Genomic DNA, 16,597 nt, shown 5'->3' on the forward strand with positions numbered 1-16,597 from the left:
GTAATCATCATCTAAAGAGTAATATTTGAAAGGGGGTAGGGAGCACCAAGTAAGATGTTCCTCTGGGGGCAGCAGGGATATTTCTAGGAAGATTGTCAAGTTGGCCAGAGTCCTTCATTTTTTCTTGGGGCCTTGGATTTTGAACTTATAACACCAAGTTTCAGATAATGAAAAAAAAGGCGAGGTTTCCTAGAACATTAGAGCTGATTAATGACAGATTCCCAGAACAGGGTTCTTTCTAATGTATCCTAAAATATTTTTGGGATGGCCTGGTCAGAAATCTTCTAGAGTATATATTTTTTCTTATTTATAGCTGTTTAGTCTTGAGCCAAACATGTGGGATTTCTCTTGGGAAATTATTTTCATCAAAACATTCTAAAATATAAGCAAGAGGAAAAGGATGAAAATTTAAAAGTTATGATAGTTTAGAAAGTGACATATAAGTGAATGCTTATATGTGTGTCTGTGTTTGTGAATACACATGTATTTGCATGGCATAAATATATACGTATATATTTTTATATATAGCCAGGTAGAACTTGGACCAGTGTAGGGATATTTAATGGTATAAAATGTAATTTTTGTTCAGTTGGCCAGACTATTATTACTTGTCTTTTGCAGGAGGCATGCAATTCTGGGTGTCTTCAGAGTCTAAACTTTCTGAATCCTGGCAGCCACGCTCCCTGGATATTGAAATTGCAGCCTATGCGCTACTTTCACACTTCCTGCAATATCAGGTTTCTGAGGGAATCCCGATTATGAGGTGGCTAAGCAGGCAAAGGAATAGCTTGGGAGGTTTTGCATCTACCCAGGTGAGTGATGATAGTTTTTAACTTTTTAAATGTTTATTTATTTATTTTGAGAGAGAGAGAGTGCACACGCACAAGCCTGGGAGGGGCAGAGAGAAGGAGAGACACAATCCCAAGCACTCTGGTGCAAAGCCTGATGTGGGGCTCGAACTCATGAACCATGAAGTCATGACCTGAGCCGAGATCAAGACTCGGATGCTTAACCGACTGCACCACCCAGGCGCCCCATAGTTTTTAATTTTTTAAACTAATTAATAGTTTAAATATATACGTAATGTTTTAAAGGAAGTATATGATTGCTTTTTTCATGACTTCATAAAATTGGCAATTAAAAAATTTGGTACCTTAAGTCAAAGGTCTGAGTTACTCATTTTAATTTTTTCTCATCACTGATATAAACAACGTATCTGATATGTATATGGAATAAATTAGTTCCCCATTATGTTGGTCATCTTTCATCTATGGTAACTGATACAGTAGATACTCAGCTTCAATCAGCGGATATTTTCCACACCTCTCCTGTACTGTAGGTCAAGGACATTCAAAAATGAATAAAGGAGAGCTCCACTCTCAAGGAAGGTGGATGAATGCATAGTGGGTGTCCTAAACATTACTAAATTTACTCTTTGGTGACCTTGATATATACTTACATGCACACATGTTGTTCTTTCCTCAACAGGACACCATTGTGGCCTTGAAGGCCCTATCTGAATTTGCAGCTCTAATGAACACAGAAAGTACGAACGTCCAAGTGACTGTGATGGGGCCCAGTTCACCAAGTCCTATAAAGTTTCAGATTGACAGACAGAACCGCTTTCTTCTCCAGATGGCAGAGGTATGGACAAGGGGGTGGTTATTTAAAATTCCATGTGGATGATTCCTTATGCTGGAATGCTATTTTATTTCCATTCTATCGACTTCAACAAAGACTTGTTTCTAGAGCCTTGTAAAGGGACTGGGGGGAAGGAGTGTCCGTTGGTTGAACTGCTGAGCTGGGGAAGAAAGGAGGGGATGGGAACTTTGGAAAGATTTGGAAAAGGAGGAACCATGGGCTCTATCATATTGGGAAAAGAATGAACACACCTGTTGAGTTCCTATTCTTTGCAGGCACTGTGCCAGATTTCTTTACATGTGCTATTGCATTTACTTCTCAAACCGACACTAAGAAAGTAAGTACTTTCATCCCCACCATGCACATGATAAAACTGAAGCTGAGACAGAGGTTAAGTAACTTGTTTAAGATTATGTTGCTAGCAATAGTAGAGCTAGGGTTTGAACCCATGATTTCAGACCATGTTCTTTTTTAGCTAGGCCACATGTCCTCTTAGGAGAATTGATAGAGCCAGTAGTAGGATTCTTCCTTTGAAACGTAATAAAGGACTATTCTAGACCCTAACTTTATTCCTGTGGTTAACCTTGTGGGAAGTTGAGAGTGAGGGATGAAAGTGCTAACTTCAAGGCTGAAAAATGAGGAAGGGGAATAGTTCTAGAAGAGAAGGAATAGTGTTCATCATAATCAATGATCATGTGCCACTGGGTTCGTGGGAAGGCCAGAAGATTAGGTGCTGACTAAGGGAGACTGGAGGAGGGAGATGACCGTTGTTTCTTGTCTTTCCTGCTTCAGAAGGGCAGCCCTGACTATGGCACTGATGTGCCCTCCCAAAGGGCAAAGGTGAGGGTGTGTGGAGAGTGTCCCTTCATCTGTCTTCACCTCTCTTCTCTGATGAGCCCATAGCTTTTGATATGTGAGACTGTGCAAAATTCTTAGAGCTTCCCACAGATGGCATACACTGCCAGTGAGGGATAACACTGATCTCTTGTGCTACCTGGAAGGACCTAGATATGGAATATTAACCTCATTCACCTTTTTTCCACCTTTATTCAGCTTTCAGTGGTACAGCCAACTGCAGTTAATATTTCCACAAGTGGTTTTGGATTTGCGATTTGTCAGGTATGTAACAATGTTTATTTTTGTTTAGTTAAATATGGCTTGTTTTAATAATTTTGGGGGCTACTGCTAAATCTTTAACTTAATGTATAAAATTCTTGAGGATTTATTTCTGTGGACTTAGGCAAGATAGATCACTCTCTTTAATAAAAAGTATCAGAGATGTTACTAGTAGTCAGTTGACAGTAACCAAATGGATTGATAACCTTGGAAAAATATTTCTTGAGTATCATATGCTTTTTGAAGTTAGGATTAATTCTTCCAATGTGATTCATGTGACTTGTTGGGAAGTCCCAACTTTCACTTTTTTTGTGAAAATACAGCTCAGAAATTCTTTTTTTTTTTTTTTTTTTTTTTTTTTTTTTTTTTTTTTTTCAGAAAGAACAGCATTGTTACTTTATTTTTTTTTTTTTATTTTTTAATATATGAAATTTACTGTCAAATTGGTTTCCATACAACACCCAGTGCTCATCCCAAAAGGTGCCCTCCTCAATACCCATCACCCACCCTGCCCTCCCTCCCACCCCCTATCAACCCTCAGTTTGTTCTCAGTTTTTAACAGTCTCTAATGCTTTGGCTCTCTCCCACTCTAACCTCTTTTTTTTTTTTTTTTCCTTCCCCTCCCCCATGGGTTTCTGTTATGTTTCTCAGGATCCACATAAGAGTGAAACCATATGGTATCTGTCTTTCTCTGTACAGCTCAGAAATTCTAATGCTGGGAGAGTTTCTACTATGACTTGATAAATAAATACATTTAAAATTTTACCTATAACTTTTTAATATCCATTTAAAAACATAAAGGTCAACATGATATTATAAGGAATTGACTTGAAGATAGGAAATGTGTCCTTTTAATGGAAAATCTTATACAATAGTAAATAAAACAATTAGAGCATGATACGTTTAGCGCTTTGTTATAAGAATAAAATCCAATGAAACTTACCCTTAATGGTGCAATAGGGCTAGAATAAAATCAAAATAGTATGTAAAATCCTGAGTCGAATAGTTATTATAGTACATAATACATTGAAAATTACAGGGACTTGACATAATCTTTAAAAAAATTTTTTTTTCATGTTCATTTATTTTTGGGTGAGAGAGACAGAGGCAGAGCATGAGTGCAGGAGGAGCAGAGAAAAAGGGAGACACAGAATCTGAAGGAGGTTCCAGGCTCCGAGCTGTCAGCACAGAGTCTGATGTGGGGCTCGAACTCATGAACCATGAGATCATGACCTGAGCCATTAACCAACTGAACCACCCACGTGCCCCAGGACTTGACATAATCTTACTGGAAACCAAAAACAATATGTGATGGGACCAAAAATGGTTATGTGTTTGGTTAGAATATACAAACCAAACAAACCCTGAAAGAGTTACTGAGAAAGTTAAAAAATGGCTATGATAGAGGAAAGTTACTTTTCCAAAAAACCATACAAGTATTCTAGTTGAAAGGACAGATATACTAGCTAAGGAGGGCAGATAGAATTATTTCTAAGTGATTCTAAGATTATTTTGTATGATATTCAAAACATAGCAGTAAATGTTTTTTAAAAATCAAGGAAAAATGATCACAGTTAAAAGGAATAGTATCCAACAAAAAGGATAGAAAAAGAAAAGGGTGAATAATTTATATTTGTCTTTACTAACAAAGGCCATGTGAAAATTCTCATTCCCAAGCTGTCTTTCAATGCAAATAGCAAATCTAAAAGTAAATACAAAGGCTATTTTAGGTATAATTGAAAAACTATATGTACTTAAATCACCAAATTGGTCGGAATTGATTCTTGATAAACCAAATGTAGACGAATTACTGAAGCCAAATGAGTTTTACTTGAGTTTTGAAGGAACACAGCAGTAAATGTGGTACCTACTGGAGTGCCTGGGTGGCTCAGTCAGTTAAGCATCTGACTTCAGCCCAGGTCACGATCTCGCGGTTCGTGGGTTCAAGCCCCACATCAGGTTCTGTGCTGACAGCTCAGAGCCTGGACCCTGATTCAGATTCTGTGTCTCCTTCTCTCTCTGCCCCTCCTTTGCTCATGCTCTGTCTCTCAAAAATGAATAAATTGTTAAAAAAAAAAAAAGGTACCTGCTGGTCAGAACACTCACTATTCCAAATCTGTATCAACATGCAGAAATCTTATAGGCACTTCTCATGATGGAGAAACAAATTGCAAAAAAGTTGGTCACCCAGAAATAGTTACTGAGATTTCTTTTAGTTGATATTTTTGTAAGCACTCTGGATACAGAAAAGCAAAGAAACTTCTCAGGTTTGCAGTAAGTGTTAACCTGTTTGAAGTACTAAAATGCTAAACTGTTGGAAATAAACTGCAAGACATCTCAAAGTTTTCTGAATGGGCAGTTGAGATTTTGTAGGTCAAACATTAACCCTAATACTACATTATAGATGAGTATTAATTATGATCCAGAGGACACATTTTGTAGTTCTTGTTTGTTTCCTGATGACGTTGGTCTCTAACGACAATTGCATGCCACTGGAACGAGGATGATGGAAATAACAGAGACCGTCTCTCCAATTTTATGAAACCATTCTTCAGCTCCTCTAAGAATATTCTAAAATTTTAATTGTGGTTCCAGAAAGAGTTAGAGAATATCCAGAGTGAGATAACCAGAATGATCAAGGGAATGAAGGATTATATGAGCTAGGTGTAGCAGAATAAAAAGTTGTAATTCTTAGGTTTGAAAGAGGAAGGCTTAGAAAGAATATTTTTTAAAGTGTGAAAATCAGGGGCACTTGGGTGGCTCAGTCAGTGAGTGAAGTGTCTGACTCTTGGTTTCGGCTCAGGTCATGATCTCACAGTTCATGGGTTCAAGACCCGTGTCAGGCTCCAGTGCTGACAGTGCAGAGCCTGCTTGAGATTCTCTATCTCTCCCTGTCTCTCTGCTCTTCCCCTGCTCACACACGCGCTCATGCTCCACCCCCCCAAAAGTAAAGAAATAAAATTAAAAAAAATTTGAAGTGTGAAAATCTACAGTGGGTACTAGGTGTTTAGTTCTGAGGGTGTGTGTGTGTGTGTGTGTGTGTGTGTGTGTGTGTGTGAGATTTAAGTATAAGAAAATACAACATTACATAGCAACAATAAGGCTTATGAATTGTGGTATCAAAAAAGGTGGAAGAGGTACAAAATTGCAATAGGTTCCAATTCAACTTGGCATGAGGCAGGTGTAGGAAATTTTGAGTGTATTCCAGAGCTTCTGATCTTAGGAACTCTTTGGGGAAAAAAATAACAACAAGAACAACAACAAAAAAACAACAACAAAAAACAAAAAACAAAACTTGCCCTTACACTTGCCCAGTGTCCCCACAGTACCTTTCACACTAGTGGTAGGCACAGAGTATTTGCTGAAAAAGACCAAGTTGTCTTGAAATTCATCATTTATTTTATCATCTTTGAAAAATGTTATATGGTCAAAAAGAATGCTGAGTAATTGAACAGGTTTCTGTTCAACCAGGGCTCTTGAATGTTTTATTTTTGATTTATTTTACTGAGAGTTTCTAAGGTTCCTGTTTGTGAAAAATGACACCAGTTGAGCAGCAGAACTTAGGAGTTAGCGGATGCTCTCAAGAGGAGATAGGCAGTAGTATCGCTTCTTTTCCTAAAGGGAATGTTTTACATTCTTTGGGAGGAAAAAAAGCCATATCCATAATATCGTGAAGGTCTATACTTGTTTTGGAGTATTAGCTAACAATTCCCTCAATTTTAAAAATCATTTCTTATAAGCTTTTATAACACTTGTTAATAATAGTACTTTTTTAGCTAGTAAAACTAGCTTTTTCCTTGATTGAAGATTACAGTTCTAGTTGGGTTTATCCCAAAGAGAATCATTACCTGATATTTATAATACATAATGGTGGTAATATATTGCTAATGATTTATTACTAGTTTAGTATTTATGTTAATTTATTATTTATTGCAGCTTAATGTTATTTATAATGTGAAAGATTCGGGTTCCTCCAGAAGACGAAGATCTGTTCAAGACCAAGAAGCCTTTGATTTAGATGTTGCTGTCAAAGACAATAAGGATGATATAAATCACTTGAATTTGAATGTGTGTACAAGGTTGGTATCTGTTTAAGTCCTTTCTCTTAAAAAAATAGATTTGAAGGTTTTATTGTATATATGTAGTTATCTAACTATACCAATATAAGGAGTTACATTTAACAAATATTTTAGTTATGGTTACACTTCCAATTACAAATTAGAAATTCTGTTTAATTCTATTTAAGTATTTTTCAATGTGTCCAAAATTGTTTACAAGTTTTCCTTGTATTCATAACAAATCTGAATAGAAAATGTTAATAAAATGTAGGTCTAATTTAAGAAAACTTTAAATGAACCAATCATGTTTAAACTCTAATATCATTTATTTCTTGGCAGTTAGTAATTTTCTGTCAAATAATTATTCCAGTTTCATATTTAACCTTTAGTGTTATGCTTTTATCCCAAGACTTCATAAGAATATGCAAATTTAATTAAGAGAATGGGGTTTTTAGACACAGTGGAAATCTTCCAGTTTAGAAGGTCCTCACCTTGGATAAATAGGCACTTTTAGCTTCTAGGAGTACTTAATAAGGCGATTCTTAAATTTGTTCTGTATCCAAAGCATCTGAAGATCTTGTCAAAAGGAAAAGGGGTTCCCACTCACAGACTTCACAGATTCAGAGTCTGTGAGCTGCCTTCTTCAGCTTTCTTGGTCATTCTAATGCACACACAAGTTTGAGAGCAAATCCTTTAGAAGGTTCTTGAATCAAGAGACTTTACAGTTTCTTCCTTGTCAGTCCTCTTACCTCTGGATGATTTGATGTAATGTTGGGAGTTACTGTAAAGATGCATTGACATTGAGGAGCTGCTGTTTGCTCTTTTTAAACACCCCATAGTGATCTGGTTGAGCTTAGCTTGTTGTTGGGCTGGAAGTCACTGATGTGGTACTGAGCTGGCAGATGCTCTTCAGAGTCATCTCTGAGTATTTCCCCTGGTGGCCAACCTTTTTAGCCATTTCTTGTTGAATCCAGTCTCCTTCGTTACTGCTACTAGAAACTGAAGAAAATGAAAAATGAAATTCATCTGGAATCACCCCTAAAACACAGAGTTGCTCACGGAAGGGGCATCCAGATTGAACCTGTTATAATCTACAGGCACAAGGCTGATACATTGCAGGCATACTAGTACAGATATACTATCTTTGGGCCTTCATGTTCATGATTTTGGTATAAATGTCACATGTGTTTGCCCCTTTCCTTCCCTTACTGGGCATTTTGGACCAGCAGGAGGGGGATATCAGAATTTCTTCAGTGACTTCCTTTTAGCTAAGAAGAAAGTTATTCCTTGCAAAGCTTGTGATTGGGTTCTTCCCCAGAAGAGCAGCATCAAGTTATTATTATTATTGTAAGTAGTAATAACCTACACTTATCACAAATTTACATGCCAGGCATTATACCAGGCACTTTTACATGCATCTCATTTAATCTTTACAATAACTCTATAAAGCAGGTGGTATTATTAACCCTGCTTTTCTCATTCATTCACTCACCATTTATTCATTCTTCATTCATTCATTCATTCATTCATTCAGAAATATCATTTGAGTCTCCATTATGTGCCAAACACAGTGTCAGATGTTGGAATATAATGGTGATTTAAAAAAGACACAGGCCCTGTCTTCATGGAATTTACTGTTTGGAGGGGAGACAGAAATTAATAAAAATAAATCTTCTAAGTAAGTTTAAAATTCTGGTTTTGAAATGGGCAAAGCAGCATAGTCTTTGGAGCTGTGAGAGTGATTTTACCTTTTAGGGAGGTCAATTGAAGGAACAGATGAGGAAAATTAGGTGAAACTAAGATTCAGATCATGATGGGGCCTTTTTACTTATAAGAGCTCATGAAAGGATGCAGAATTCCAGATCTTAACCTATCATCAGGAATCAGAGGGACAATAGACTTTGATAGATAGAGGATATCCCTCCCTCCCCACCCCGCCCCGCCTTTTGGGAGAAACTGGAGAAGGGAACTGTTTTCATGTGAAAGTAGGGGTTGGTCTTATAAAAAGGATTTGGATGCTGCTACTAGTCTTCTGAGAAAAATATGATACAAAATACAAATATTTTCAATGAAAATTTTCAATGGCATTTAATGGAAAGAAAAACTGGTATTTCAGGCACTTGATTCCCATCAGTAGGGCCCAAGCCCTTACTCATCTCAGATAAATTTTTCTGTGTATGGCGTGGTAATTTAACAAGTTCTGTCCTGGGCCAGTAGAAAGACCAGGTCAACCAAGGCACTTTTGATGGTGTGCTGAAAGTCATCGTATTTAAGCAGACTGGCCATTCTTCTCATCTTTAATGTCTGCTCAAATACAAACACCTCTAGCTGCAGTGCACTTATTGGTTTTCAATAGCATCTCTTCTGGCTGCATGCATCGCCCCACAGATGGTTTCACTTGTTTGGGGTCGCTGAGCCAGCTGTCGTCAGCAGTTGTAACTGTATGGCTTTTCCATCAGTCATGTTTGGCAGCCGTCTGTTTGCTGCTCTAAAAAGCAAGATTCTCTACCAGCCCTTCTGGCTTTTGCCATCTGAAAGGACAACAGGAACTCACTTAACAATGATCCTTTCATGTTGGAGACAAACTCCTTTCCATAACCACATTGGGCTCTTTCTGCTCCAAACAAAAGAGCTCTTGCCACCTATTCATTTTAGAAAACTATTTATTTTAAAGGAGACAAAACGTTGTTGGTGCCCGGATCCTTTGATGCTCACATTGTGTACAACAGGATGAGAGAACAATGTAGTGTAACAAAACTTTCCGAGGCTTGTAATTCTCGCCAGGTGGCCAAAGAAAACACAAAATGTGCTCCAAGTATGTGGGAGAACAAAGAGAAGGACTCTCCCTACTGGTCTTCTTTTTCTAAAACCAGATGAAGAGAAGATTGCTTAAGACTTGGCGGTAGTCTACTGTTAAGTGGTCAAGTTTTCAGTTTCTTTTTCAGCTCCTGGCTTTCAGCTAGAAAGCTTAGTGCTGTCAAATTCTGAGAAAATGAAAAATGTAATTCAGTTTGGAATCACCCCTAGAACACAGAGTTGCCCACGGAAAGGGCATCCAGGTTGAACTTGTTATGATCTACAGGCACAAAGCTGATACATGGCAGGCATTTCATGTCAAATGAACACATTTTTAAATTATTATTCCTCATATCGTTGAAAATTACAGAATTTCATACCTGTAAGGAAAGGATTACGGGTTTTACAACTTTCTCTAGTGATTTTTACTTCAACTAAACAGTAAATATTTGGAATAGTGCTTGGCAGTTTTAATTTTTATCTAAAGATAGTTTGCCAACGGCTTTAGGTTTTTCCTAAAGGGTTTTCTTCCTTCCATCCTTTCTCTTTGTTTTAGGTTTTTGGGCCCAGCTAGAAGTGGCATGGCCCTTATGGAAGTGAACCTGCTCAGTGGTTTTACCGTGCCTTCAGATGCAATTCCTCTGAGTGAGACGGTGAAGAAAGTGGAACACGATCATGGAAAACTCAACCTATATTTAGATTCTGTAAGTAGTAAAATGCAAGTTTTGTATAGGCGACAAGCCTGCCATGTATTGTGTTTGAAAGTCTGCCTTGCTCTGTGCGTGGTTCCTTTGTCATTATTTGAGCTTTCTGTGTCCCCGAATGACTCTGAGATGGCAACCACATATTGTCTCCACTCAACAGGCATCACTATAAAATCGATTTAAAGTGAATACTGTTACTGACGAGCCTGATGAAAAGTCTTTCTAGCTAAATCATTATTTCATGCCACATGTAAACTTTGTAGAAATTGTCACATTGTAATTTCAAAAATTCAGTCCTGATCCCAATTTGAGAACCCCTCTGCCTCAGGGAATTGCTAAAATTATCAGTTTCAGTGCTGATGATGAAAGCTTTAATTATGAGTTTTAAAATGCTTTCATGAAGCTTTTAATAAATCCCAAAGGGATTAACATTCCTGCATTGAATATATACATGCTTACATCCTAGAAGAATATTCTCAGAGGTTTGATCTTAACGCAAATTATTATATAATTTTCATATACTCTTCTCATTGTTGTATGAAAATTACTGATCCAAGAATAAGGTGTATAAAATATGTGAGAGAAATGTAAGGATTCAAGAATGTATTTGTATTCAAAACTGCTGGCATGTAATTTATTCTTTTCTTGTAACATCTACATGAAACTCAGGTTGAAAGGCAATTGAGTTTAAGTATTCTTATGATATCATGTTTTGAGGAGGGAATACCTACCTGCATCTCTTCTTCCAGTTTTGCCAAGTATGAATCAGTAATACATTGCTTTGGCAATATATATACACATTAAAAAAGCTAGTTCTCATTTGTTCATAAACAACTTCGTAAACAACTCTGGTTAAAACCCTGTTAAAACTCATCCAAAGTCTCTAGCTTCTTTTTCTGTTTAGGGATTTTCATTTCTTACATCCTGTTTGAAAAGCATGGCTTGATTTGGGACGTGAAAAATAAGTTTAAGGTTTTCATTTAATAATGTAATTGATTTTGGTGTTTGTCTCATATCTGTGATGTACTTCTTTAATGGTTATCTTAATTTGAGTGTCCGGTATGTTCTGACTGATTAATTGACTTTTCTATTGGCACGTAATGGAATATTTGAAGGAACTTATCAATTTCAGATTCCTTTAATAATATTGGTTGCCAAATTGGCATAAACTGCCCCTCCAGGAGACAAGGAGTTGGCCTTTTGTATGACATGTCAGTTTTTGGTTGTGGGGTGCACAACCCCCACCTGCAGTTACCTCACTTACTGGTGAGGTTGCTCCCCTGAGCTGAGGGCAATTCTTCAGAGAAGGGGGCTGCTGTGATCCATTAGCAGTAACCTAGGGGGTGTGTTGCCTAGACGGGGATTGGGTGAGGCACCAGGGCCCAGGAGCATGCATCCTTGGATTTACTGCTTAACCCCTCTGATTCTCAGTATCCCTTTTGGTGAAATGGAAATGTGAACAATACCTATCTTGTAAGAATTGTTTCATGAGTTAAATGAGGTAATTTATGTAAAGTGCTTATTACCATAGTACTTGGCACCCAGAAATCCTCTCTAAATGTTAGTTTCTGTTTCTTAAGATGATAAGAAAAAGAAGTGTCTTGCTTTGTCACGAACACATAGTCTGTCACCCCCTTAAGAGTCTTTTGTATTTTCAAGGTAAATGAAACCCAGTTTTGTGTTGATATTCCTGCTGTGAGAAACTTTAAAGTTTCAAATACACAAGATGCTTTGGTGTCCATAGTGGATTACTATGAACCAAGTAAGTGTGTTTTAGATTTCCTAATATTTTAGAAGGGAAGCAAGCATTCATTCACGTATTCATGCGTTTATTTGAAGTGGCCACCTATTTTGTGTGTGGGGGGGGTGGTTGTTGGGGAGAGTGTGGGAGGTGGAGTGCGGGAGGTGAGTTTTCCATTTAAATGAAGACAACTGATAGTTTACAAAAGTCACATGATCCCGTTTAGCCAATGAATATTAAAAAGTGATGTTTTTGCTCATAATTTTAGGTGTTTCCTCATGTTCTAGGTTTTAACTCACAATTACAAAATTTACAAAGAAAAACTGAAATAACCAAGAGCCCAGTTATGTGTGGTTTCCAAGGTTTTGCTTCTGTTCCGAGCATCCCTTTCATCTGTTTCCTGTTTTAAAATGGGATTTCTTCAGGAGAAAACATGAGCCTCCTTTGCAATATAAAATCCTGGGATGGGTTTAGCTGTTTCTTCATTGAGGAAGTCTGTTGTTTTGCTAACATTTATACTAATATTATATCAGATTTTTTTAGCATATCAAGAAAAATATAGTCTATTTGGAAAATAACTTGAGCTTCTTTGGTTTTACTGGTAAGTCGTTACTTTAGAAAATGTTGAAGATGTAGGATGTGAAAGTAGAGATCTGGTTTGTAGGTCACCCGGGTTAGTTAGGGCTACTCTACACCCAGTCACAGAGTGACGTTTTGTGACTGTGTGATCTCTGTGATTGCAATAAGTCTTATTCTGAGTGAGCCCTCCTGATGGCTCAGAATCCTTAGAACGCATGAGATTTGTGGACATTTTCACGTGTTAAGTACTTGTAGATAATTACACTCTAACGTCAAATGAACTTGCTCACATCATTAGTAGTGTTCAGTGGAGTATCATTGAAGACTACGGTTAAGAACACGAGTTCTTTTTCCTTCTAAGTCGACAAGCCGGTTCTTCTCATCTTTCACCCCCTGGTAGAGTTGGGGAAGAGCGTTTGCCCAGGTTCTTGTGGGACATTCTGGGGAGACACTGATGGCAGTACTTCTTTTCTGGTGGAAAGGTGGGATCCACTGCTGAGATTCAATGGTTGTGCCTAGTTACCCAACTTTGTAATTTAAAGTCGTTGCAAAATTCTCCAATGGATGTTTCTTCAGTGAATGGAGAATATTTCAAACATTTAAGAAACAAAAAACATTCGGTCTACGTACAGTTTTTTGTGAAAGGCAACTTATTTATGAGGGTGACATTCTCAAGTGAAAATATGGGAAAGGTCAGAAATAATAGAAACGTACCATCCCATTTTTGAAGAACCTAAAATTAAAAATATACAATATTAAAAACATTAAAAATGTAACAGTATTAAAAAATCATGAATAAATTTAAAAATGGAACGTGGTTTTAAAAATGATAAAAATAAAAATCATTTATGTTGTATAGTAAGTTTACTTTAGTGCTGTAGGAACTTTAGTTTTTTTCTGTTAATATTAGCTTGTACTATAAACTTTACCCAAGTTGAATAGTTTCTAGATACTATATGCTCAATGTTTTATTTATTTATTTTCAAATGTTATTTTTAAGTAATCTCTACACCCAATGTGGGGCTTAACCTTACAACTCTGAGATCAAGAGTCTCATGCTCTACTGACTGAGCCAGCCAGGCGCCCCTAAGGTCAACATTTTAAAACATTGAAATGCATTACCTAGGCAGCCTTCTCTTCATCTGTTTGTGTTTTTCAGTGAAGCCCACGGTAAATCTCTTTTCAGTAGTCCTAATGATTAGAGCTTCGCTTGAATGCATAGAAAATGACACCCTAAAATAAACTCTCCTGGAGGTTAAACAATTCTCAGTTTAAAGTCTTTCCTGTTCCAGTAAGAGAGTCAAGTGTACTTGGGATCATGACGTGCAGCTGCAGTCTGTTTTCTGTCTCCCTGCTGGCCAGCTGCTGGTGGTGGACACAGTGCACGGAAGGCATTGTTTCTCTCTTGGATTTGGTTAGCAGTTTGGGCCCCTCCTTAGCATTTCAGTTGTTTCTTCTAAAGAAAATAAAATTATGCGAAGAATGGAAAACTCAGGACAGTGTATCGAAGTGCTCTTAAGTTTTGGCAGAGTAAATGTTTCTAAACAAGGGATCTGTGTAAACTGATGTCTGCCTCTGCACAGGGAGACGAGCGGTGAGGAGTTACAACTCCGAAGCGAAGCTGTCTTCCTGTGACCTCTGTGGGGACATTCGCGGATGCGGTCCTTGTGAGAGCGGAGCTGCGGCCTCCCTTTGTCGCCCTTCAGAAATGTTTGTGCTCTGTCTCACGCTTCTGTTTTCTTTGCACCAGTGGCTGTGATTTGTTCTTTAAGGACTCCATGTAACATTGACATTTCCAATCACATGATTGTCTTGTTTTCGTGATCAAGTATTACTTCTGACTATTTTTGAAAAATAATTTTTTATTTTTATGGGGTTGGGGGGGGATGGTGCACAGTAGGTCCTAGTATGTATAGCTGCACAGACGTCTTCATTTGACTTCTGTGTAGAACAAAAAATCAGAGTTATTGCAGTTGTATGTCTTTATTTCCCCCTCTTAAAAGTAGCTAAGGAGTTTTTCATGGAGGTGTTGTCTTCTCCAGAATAAATGTGTTATTTTAGATTATTCTTTTTATTTTCTAGAGGAAATGCTAGGTTCTTAAGCATTATTGTACACCAGTGTTGGCTTTTGCATTAAAGACAGATGTCTGGGAACTGGGAGAAAACAACCAGAAAGAGGAGCTTTCTCTGTTCCCGTCCAGCATCCACTCTACCCTCTGCCCACTCCACCCCCAGTGGTCCCGGTATATCCTTTTTGATTGGATATCACTTCTTTCTTTTTAAAATGTAGGGGGGCAGAATTTTTCTTTTTAAGAAAAGTTAAGGTTTTCACTCCAGTTGTAATCTCATCCCCCAACCTTTACCCTTCCTTTTTTTCTTCTGGAGAGAAGGAGAGAGAGAATGTGTTTTCCTGTGCTTTGCAGTCTGGTTCAGAGCTTGAGGAGTGTACAGAAACTGCTCCAAGGGGTTCTGGGTGCACTGCCCTCCCTCTCACTTCCTCAGCCTCCCACACTGGGTCTGTTTCAGGGATGAGAGTCAGAGGGCATAGCAGTATGTGCCCTCGGTGATCTAGACTAGAAGACACAGCTCTGTTAGTAATGGGGCATAATTAGCCAGGGTACAACAAGATCCTGTATGAGACGCAGCAGGCTGGCCTCCCTGTGGTCTGGGAAAGAAGCTGGGGCTTGACAAAGGACAAGAGAGGTGAACATGACTGTTGACCTCAAGTATGGTCAGGTGTTGCCCAGGGTCCTGTAGAAGCTCTTCTAGATTCAGGTGTCTGAGTGTCAGATGGCCAGCTGTCTAGTGGCATGTAATGTTTATGTGAATCTTTAAGATTTTTGAACTTTGAGCACCTGGATAATTGATTACCCTGTATTCTGAAAGATAATGTTCATTTATCTGGGTGAAAATTTTAAAGAAAATTTCTTTCTTTCCACCTCCCTCCTTTTTTTCCTTTCTTTTTTTTCTTTTTCTCCTTTCTCGCTTCCTTCTTTCTTCCTTTCCTTCCTTCTTCCTTTCATTTTTACTTCTAAATATATTGAAATATTTTAGATATATATAAAAAATAAAGATCTCTTCTAAATCTAAGAAATGGTTTACTTTTGCTCCTTAATTCCATGGCATTTCTCTCAAGTGAACCTGAGAAAAATAATTGCCGTGGGCTTCAAAAGTCTGCATTACAACATTTTCAACTGTCTAAAAATAAATCCATCGAAAATAAAGTATGCAAATATATCTTTTAAAGTTAATTTTTCAAATTTTTTTTTATCTTAGTGAATTTTAAGAAATTGTAGTCGGTGTTCAAGAAATTATAGGGGAGTGGATGTTCATATATTCCTTTTGGATATTTTGGATACAAAGGTAGGAGTTACCAAAATTCACTGTTTTGAAGCTTAAAACTTATATGTAGAAAATAGATCCTCAGAGAGTGGTCTATGGAGAGGGTGAAAGTTAAATATCAAGTAAATAATCTTCTTGTATTTGCTTTTAAATGGATAAAAGCTTGTAGTTCTGTTACACCTTTGAAACAGTCTGATCTAAAAAAGACATTTGTTATGTTTGGGCCTTCCTGTATGGTGTTTTCTGTCTTTATATCCTAGGACATCTTTAAAGATGACAGTATCTTCTGAAGAGGTTGGGGGAGGGTGTTGGCAAAGGATATCCTCCTCCCTTGCCTTGCCCAGGACTCTTATACTGACCACCAGTACCTTATATTCTTCAGTAAATAAGTTATACTGAACTTCTAGTATAGTATATTGGAAAAGACTAGAATAGAAAGGCCAATGGAAGACAGTTTGTATCTTTTTTTAGGCCACATTTCCTCATTTAAAAACTAGAACTTGAATACTTTTTTTGTGAAGCACTTCAGATTTTCAGATTAAAAAGTCATCTTGTAACTGTTCTTGTAATGCATCTCTTTTATTATAAATTTATTAAAAGTGAAGGAGGAGAATGAGGAG

The 16,597-nt window shown here is 37.5% G+C and overlaps 1 protein-coding gene across 5 annotated transcripts in view; it reads left to right on the forward strand.

The window, feature by feature from the left end:
- CD109 (CD109 molecule) overlaps positions 1-16,597 on the forward strand; it is a 184,414-nt gene that overhangs the window by 154,715 nt on the left and 13,102 nt on the right. For 4 of the 5 annotated variants that reach the window (XM_042986670.1, XM_042986668.1, XM_042986669.1 and 1 more), the window contains 7 exons: positions 622-812; positions 1,489-1,644; positions 2,695-2,760; positions 6,694-6,836; positions 10,168-10,315; positions 11,975-12,077; positions 14,219-15,600. In XM_042986670.1, the coding sequence (XP_042842604.1) occupies positions 622-812; positions 1,489-1,644; positions 2,695-2,760; positions 6,694-6,836; positions 10,168-10,315; positions 11,975-12,077; positions 14,219-14,394 (983 nt within the window). In that variant the 3' untranslated portion in view covers positions 14,395-15,600. Of the gene's footprint in view, positions 1-621; positions 813-1,488; positions 1,645-2,694; positions 2,761-6,693; positions 6,837-10,167; positions 10,316-11,974; positions 12,078-14,218; positions 15,601-16,597 lie in introns of those variants that run through there. The other variant, XM_042986667.1, reaches the window with a different exon arrangement.

The sequence above is a fragment of the Panthera tigris genome, chromosome B2, assembly GCF_018350195.1.
Source record: "Panthera tigris isolate Pti1 chromosome B2, P.tigris_Pti1_mat1.1, whole genome shotgun sequence".
Classification (NCBI taxonomy): domain Eukaryota; kingdom Metazoa; phylum Chordata; class Mammalia; order Carnivora; family Felidae; genus Panthera; species Panthera tigris.